Below are 7,834 nucleotides of genomic sequence, written 5' to 3'. Positions count from 1 at the left end.
TGCAAACGTTACACTTTCTTGACGGCCTTTTTTTCCGGGGAATAAAAAGCAAGTAGCAGACTGTACACACTCCTCCGATGAATATGCATTGGACTCGGGGCACTCTCCGTCGTCCGATCGAACGTCCGCCTGTGCGTGCTCGGTTGCGCTCCGCGTTACGACACCGTCATAGCCGCCGCGTCAGCGGTTCCAATTTCGCCGTCAAGCTCGGATTCACCTTCATCATCATCGAGGATGATCACCGTCGTCATCAATGTACTATTTTAGCGTTGGTCGATGCCTTTCGTCTTGTAAGTGTAGAGCTGCTTGCAAACGCTCGCCATTGCCCGTTCCCTCCTCCATCTAGCTCCATCTAACGTCTTCTACTGCCGCGTCAATGCTTCTCAACCACGGAGTCACCACCCTCATCTTCATCATCGATGATGATCATCGTCGTCAACAATGTGCTTTTTCAGCGATGCTTTTGGTCTTTGAAAAAAACGGCTCGGGCGTGAGCTCCTCGCGACCGGCCGCCATTTTTCCTTTGTCTTCCATTCTCATCTCCTGCTCGACGCTCTAGCTCCGCCTCTACTGACGCCCACCCGATCTTGTCAAAAGAGAGTCATCGCTGCCCTCTAGGGGTCAAAAATAGTCATTAGGCACAACAGACAGACTTGAAACTTTCACCAGACATGCGGAAGGGTTTCCTCTACCCGTTTCAAAAAAAAAAAATCATTGGATGACGTCTTTTGACGTCATTGGCAGTGAAGCGTAGGTTTTTACTTGACGTCTTTAAACGTCAGTGGCAGTGAAAGAGTTAACTCTTCCTTACTTCAATTACTCTTCCTTTGTTTCTGAATGTAGAGATTGGGCTGGGGCGGATCTATTCTAGTGGAATATTGGTGTGTGGGCCACCCCAAAATCGTGAAAAATCCCAAACTGCTTGTCCCGTCTAAAAATAACTAAAAACCCAGCTAAAATAACCATAGTACATAATTTATTGATTTGTTAGTTTTAGCGCGTTTAATAAAGTCAGACAATGTCCAAGTGGACCTGGCATCCTTCGATTATTCTGCATGAGGTCCTCAAAGGAAAAAGTTTGGACACCCCTGTCTTAATCGAAAAAGGAATAATACATCATTTTAAAAATGTTTTCTTCTCTTCAGGGCGTACTCTTTAGTTGACTCCAGCCAGGTGTCCACCTTCCTCATCTCCATCCTTCTCATCGTCTATGGCAGCTTCAGGTAAGTGACGCTTGGTAAAACATCAGAATTGTTTGTCAAGATGTGGCTCTGCATTTCTCTGAACACTTGGGTTTTACTTGGATTTCCACTGCATGGTTCAAGTGACACAATCATTTTCTACTCTCAAGTGTCATAGTTGAGATTTGTCGTGGAGGTGTAAGCAGATCACAACATGTAGGTGGAATGAGATATTTTCCGTTTGTATTCTGGTTCCTTCAAAATGGAGATAAAAATCCGAAATGTATCAGAAGTGCGGCGTAAACGCACAGACCAAATGTACGCCATCAATGTTACGTAAGCATTAATACCTGATGTTAATACACTCGCATCCGTCCCAAAATAATTTTAAAGAAAAAAAAAAGTTTTTTTTAAATAAACTTTGTTTTATTGCTGCAAAACTCTACCAACAGTATAGACCCTAAACGATGTCTTCTGGAGTTGCCATGGCAATGGCCTGCTTGCAATATAAGTTAGCGCATCATCAAAATGATGCTGTTACTCTAAGGTCAAATGACTTTTGAGTTTGTTTCTCCTTTATCTGTATTTTGTTCAGATGTGTGTGTGTGTGGCCAGTTTTTCTCTCATTAGAGAAATGTTGCTGCTGGGGAAACCTTGCTTAGTTGTTGCCATGTAACAAAATGCACTTTCACATAGTAGAATGTGTAATAAAATCAAGACCAGTCAGTTCACATAGTCCTTGTAAGTAGCTATGTGTTGAGTAAGGATTTATGGCGCTAAGGCGTCTTTTGGTTTTGCCACTACATTGTGAAAATGTGATGTATACACTTCCTGGGCTTCAACCACTGAATGTACATTTTGTTAGTTACATCTGTTTGCAAAGCTCTCACACAGCCCAGCTGCAGCCAGCACTGTAGTAGTTGTTTTGTAACATGATTTTGCTACATTATGAGCACGCCGAACCGCACCTGTAATGGTGTTTTGATGGATTTAGTTGCATTAGAAAAACACCCACAACGCGCTGATTTACAGCAGCCTCAATGGCAGGTACACGGCCTCACCGAGCTTGGAGTCGCATACTGAATTTGGCTTTCCTTCATTTGTCATCGAGCACACGATCAGTCCAGCGTCCGGATAAACTGCGTTCATCTGCTTTGTATTGACTGCTAAAACCATCAGCAGTAGAAGCTAGTCCAACTCCACCTGCAGCATATTTGCAAGCATTGCTAAAAATATATATATATATACACTGAACATTCTGTTCCAGGTAGAGCTGAACTGAATTGTGATTTTTCTGACAGATACAGATCGTGTTTTATTATTATTATTATTATTATTGTTATCGTTGTTGTTATGTTTTGTTTTTGTTTTTTCCTAAATTAAACTTCCGGGCAGTATTCACAATGTACAGTAAAGTAACATTTACAAATATGACATCACACCACCAACACATTAAATGCTATTACTTAATGTAAGGACACTGTGTGAGGGAAGCGGTCCCTTTTTTTTTATAATTAATTTTTTAAAACCGATTCAATAAAGCAAGAACTATTGCTTGCTGTACAGTCCCTGACAAAAGTCTTGTCGCTTATCCATTTTGTAGAAACATCAGCTTATAACCTGACTTTTAATTAACCCATTGGTTTTGGAAATGGCTCATATAAAAGCTAAAACCCTCCCAAATGATGTTTAATATACAAAAATAAATTTGCTTCACTGAAGAAATTTTGATCATTTAATGAACACAGAAAGGTCAGATTTTGGCAAGACAAAAGTTTTGTCGCCTACAAAAAGTCATGTGAAAATGGAACAAATAATTGACTTCAAGTACAAAAGAAAAGTTACATAACATCAGAGAATGAAGTAGTGGTGCTGTGAGATCCATATCTAATATCTTGTATGACTTCCATGAGCTTGAAGGACTGCATCCATGCGGTTCGGCAATGATTCATACAAGTAATCAGGAATAGCAAAGAAAGCAGTCTTACATGCCTCCCAGAGTTCATCAAGATTCTTTGGTTTGCTCTTCCATGCTTCCTCTTTCATTCTACCCCAGACATGCTCAATGATGTTCATGTCTGGCCAGTCTTGGAGCACCTTGATCTTCTTCGCCTTGAGGAACTTTGATGTAGAGATGGAAGTATGCGATGGAGCGCCATCCTGCTGCAAAATTTGACCCTTTTTATAGTTGGAAATGTAAGAGGTAGCCAATACGTCTTGATATTTTAGGCTATTGATATTGCCTTCCACCCTGCAAATCTCTTGAAGGCCCCATACTGGATGTAACCCCAGACCATGATTTTTCCGCCACCAAACTTAACTGTTTTCTGGGCAGAAGGTGGATTTCTCTGATGAATCTTCGGTTGAATTACATCACAGCCACCGCAAATATTGCAGAAGACCTACTGGAGCCCGCATGGATCCGAGATACACCAGAAAACAGTTAAGTTTGGTGACGGAAAAATCATGGTCTGGGGTTACATCCAGTATGGGGCCTTCAAGAGATTTGCAGGGTGGAAGGCAATATCAATAGCCTAAAATATCAAGACGTATTGGCTACCTCTTACATTCCCAACTATAAAAAGGGTCAAATTTTGCAGCAGGATGGCGCTCCATCGCATACTTCCATCTCTACATCAAAGTTCCTCAAGGCGAAGAAGATCAAGGTGCTCCAAGACTGGCCAGACATGAACATCATTGAGCATGTCTGGGGTAGAATGAAAGAGGAAGCATGGAAGAGCAAACCAAAGAATCTTGATGAACTCTGGGAGGCATGTAAGACTGCTTTCTTTGCTATTCCTGATTACTTGTATGAATCATTGCCGAACCGCATGGATGCAGTCCTTCAAGCTCATGGAAGTCATACAAGATATTAGATATGGATCTCACAGCACCACTACTTCATTCTCTGATGTTATGTAACTTTTCTTTTGTATTTGAAGTCAATTATTTGTTCCATTTTCACATGACTTTTTGTAGGCGACAAAACTTTTGTCTTGCCAAAATCTGACCTTTCTGTGTTCATTAAATTTCTACAAAATGGATAAGCGACAAGACTTTTGTCAGGGACTGTATAGTATTTTTCTAACCAATAATTAATTGTGCATAAATGTAAGACCGCATGTAAATGTTTTTTCTTATGAAGTGATAAGTGATTCCCAAAAAAAAATGTTTGCATTATTGTTGCAATCTGACTCCAGACTTAGTGACTTATGTTTACACCACACCTTTGTGTTGTGTGTGCGCGTGCGTGTAAAGCACTTTGAGTTGTTTCTTTACATAAGGTGCTATATAAATGAAGTTGACTTGACTTGATTGGAGTTTTGTGAAGTTGTTGTAGTGAACGCTTAAAAGACTGAAAGTCAGTGTTCATAGTAAGTTTAACAATTCATAATGAAGTAGATTAAAACAACTTTTATAGTAAGTCATGGTTCATTTGCCTTTACTTTTTTTCCAGTGTAAGCACATTTCTGTATAGGATCTGATATTGTTTATTGTCGTGTGTGTGTGTCAAGAGTCTCCAATAGGAGCTCTATCACTTGCTTAAATCCAGCAATGTGCAAGAAACCCACCAACCCGTAGTGTGTCCGTGTTTATTGTCATTCTATAGCCATTATCTCGCCCTCATCATCATCCAATATTTTATATCTGGCATGCTGCTGTTCTAACCTAGATTAGCCCTGTTAACGTCAAGCATGTGCATCCAATTGGCTTTGCTGTCTCTTGGAGTCTACCACCGAGGCTAACAAGTCAATTGCACTTCAGACCTCAAGTGTCAGTAATTGGTCCCAATTAAATTGAGAGCTGGATAGTTAAAGACGCTGTAAGTATGAGGCTTCCTCACAGCTCTCTCATCCCCGCTGCAGGTCATTAAACATGGACTGTGAGAACCAAGAGAAGGACAAAGATGGCAACCCCATCGCAACGGGCTCCTTCAACAACAGCAACACAAACAACAGTGAGTGTGTGTGGCATTCACACTGTTACATTGTTTTATTTGCGTGGTGTAATTCCAATGGTGGTGATTTTCAGTGTTCTGCGCTGCAGGTATTCAGACTATAGACTCGACGCAGGCACTTTTCCTCCCCATAGGAGCCTCCGTGTCTCTGCTAGTCATGTTCTTCTTCTTTGACTCGGTCCAGGTGGTCTTTACCATCTGCACGGCAGGTAAGCGGCCGCATAGTGAAAAGCACAGCAAATGAGTGCTTTTAAGGCTTACACATACAGTGGTGTGTGTCTTCTTTTGTGCTTCGCTGATGGAAGTGCAAAGATCATTAGCTGCTCTGTGAAGCGGACACAAAAAAGGATGAGAATGAGCTGACTGTATCACATTGCTGTTCTGTGCTCTCTCTTTCTCATCCTCAGTGCTCGCTACAATTGCTTTTGCTTTCCTCTTGTTGCCAATGTGCCAGTATCTGACGAGGCCCTGCTCCCCACAGAATAAGTAAGATTTCATTTTTAAATATCAGTTCTTGGTTCAATCATCTGCATACCCTGGACTGGTCGCCAGCCAGCCACATAGCATAAGCATATAGAGAAGTACGATACGATACGATATACTTTTATTTTCCCCGTGGGGAACTTTTTCCTGGACTCCGTCCAGCTGCAGTTTACAGTAAAGAAAAAAAAAGAAAAAAATTACAAGGGTAACAGCACATCCTTTTATTCATTTAGAAAAATATATAAATTATTGTTCTTCGAGGCTCAATTTAAAATATATATATATATATTTGCATTTGTAGAGCAGTTTTGTGAATCAATGACTTCATTTGAGGAGCATCTTTTTTTCCCCACATTAATCCCAGGCACCTGAAATAAGGTTTTGCAATAAAAATATGACCATATAACGAATGAGCAAGTGGTTTTCTTCTTTATATAAAAGCAAAACAAAATTTCAAAAAAAAAATAATAATAATCTGACGTAATGTATTTTGACCTAAAGTCAAAATCCAAACTCAGGACTCTTATGAAAACAAAAAATGTACTGATATTATACATAATGATTTGAACTAGGTGTATATTTTTCATTCATTTTCCAAATGGCTTATTAATATATTTTTACGATTTGTCTGTGAAAAGTTGAAGTTGCTCATTAGGGGGTGTGAATTGCCTAGTACCTGGCGATTTTGATTCGTATGACGATTCATAGGTCACGATTCGATTTGATACAGATTAATCCCGATACGAATCTATAAATTGACTATTGCGATTTTTTAAATAATTTTTTTTAAACTCAAATTTAGAAAATACTAATCAGTAAACTTGTACATGTACACTGTAAGATTTGTATGAAAAATTATTTATTTGTCTGAAAATTCAGGCTTATAACTGAGCCACTGCATATAACAAACAGGTTGCAGTCTGTTTCATGTTTGAACAGCACTGAAATAAAATATTAAGGCTTACTGTTCCATTAATATAACATTCTTCCATGCTCAATGTCTGAATTCTATAAAAAATTTATGTTTAAAAATCGATTGGGCCGCATATCGATTCGAGAATTGCGCGCTGTAATATCGCGATATGTTGCCCAATCGATTTTTTTCTAACACCCCATTGATCATGCCAAGCCTTAAACACGCTAGCCGTGTAAGTCTTGGGTTAGCTTAGCAATTAGCATGGCTTCTCCATCTTTCCACATCATCCCTTCGGGAAACCGATACTTGTCAGATGTGTAGCTTATTCACCGTCAAGGAGGTGATGATTAGTGACTCAGGAGTGAGTCTGCAACGTGTTTAGCCACACTAGTAGCCAGCGAAGCTTTTTGGAAGCTAGCTGGTTGAAAATCAACTCGCTGCCCATGCAGGTTAAGTTTAGCATGGTGTCTGGACTCTGCAGCTGTTCCATTGCAATGGTGAACCACAAGGAGTGGCAACAACCCACCCACTCTGCAACCAATATGAAACCTTTCACACAAAGATTCCAAACGTAACTTGCATTGTCACTATTAACCTGGGTCTTTCCACATGACATCATTAATGATCACACATTGTTGTCAGTAATGTTGTCTCTAAATGTTTTTCTCCTGCCATTGATTGCAGGATTTCATTTGGCTGCTGTGGCCGCTTCACTCTGGCTGAGCTGCTGTCCTTCTCCCTCTCTGTTATGTTGGTGCTCATCTGGGTGCTGACCGGACACTGGCTCCTCATGGACGGTGCGTCACCCTGTCACCACTCTTGTGCCAGTTGGGATGGTTTGCCACAGCCAAGTTTACATAGCACTGCCCATTACGCACAACGCCTACCAGCATCATCACGGTCAAAATAGTTTTGGTTGTCTCTCTTAGTTAGGCACTATATTTGTTGTTCTGCTTCATTGTGCCCACACTTAGCGTAAGAAATTGTGTTTTGATCACCAGTTTTTGAAATTCAAAAGATTCAGCTGATTCAGTTTACTTTGGGAAGGATTTTCAACATTCACACATACCAACAATTTCACATTGTTCACAAAAAAAATCCAAATTTGCACCCAAAAAATAAAACAGAAATGTATTATGTTATTCACCTCTATTTCTACATATTCATTCATTATTCACTGATTCACATGATTACAATTTTAACATACTCCAAAAATTCATGCTTGTTAGTGCTACTATTTTTGTCATTCCAAAAATTCAGATTTTTCATAAAATCTCAAATTTTGACTCCATAAAT

At 39.9% G+C, this 7,834-nt stretch overlaps 1 protein-coding gene across 2 annotated transcripts in view; it reads left to right on the top strand.

The window, feature by feature from the left end:
* The window catches only part of sppl3 (signal peptide peptidase 3), a 41,218-nt gene that overhangs the window by 24,646 nt on the left and 8,738 nt on the right, over nt 1-7,834 (top strand). The window contains exons 2-6 of one of the 2 annotated variants that reach the window (XM_077542345.1): nt 1,146-1,223; nt 5,048-5,139; nt 5,214-5,348; nt 5,547-5,625; nt 7,223-7,335. In XM_077542345.1, the coding sequence (XP_077398471.1) occupies nt 1,146-1,223; nt 5,048-5,139; nt 5,214-5,348; nt 5,547-5,625; nt 7,223-7,335 (497 nt within the window). The remainder of the gene's footprint in view (nt 1-1,145; nt 1,224-5,047; nt 5,140-5,213; nt 5,349-5,546; nt 5,626-7,222; nt 7,336-7,834) is intronic. The other variant, XM_077542346.1, reaches the window with a different exon arrangement.

This window comes from Vanacampus margaritifer, chromosome 14 (genome assembly GCF_051991255.1).
Source record: "Vanacampus margaritifer isolate UIUO_Vmar chromosome 14, RoL_Vmar_1.0, whole genome shotgun sequence".
NCBI lineage: Eukaryota > Metazoa > Chordata > Actinopteri > Syngnathiformes > Syngnathidae > Vanacampus > Vanacampus margaritifer.
This window is presented reverse-complemented; position numbering and strand designations above follow the sequence as displayed.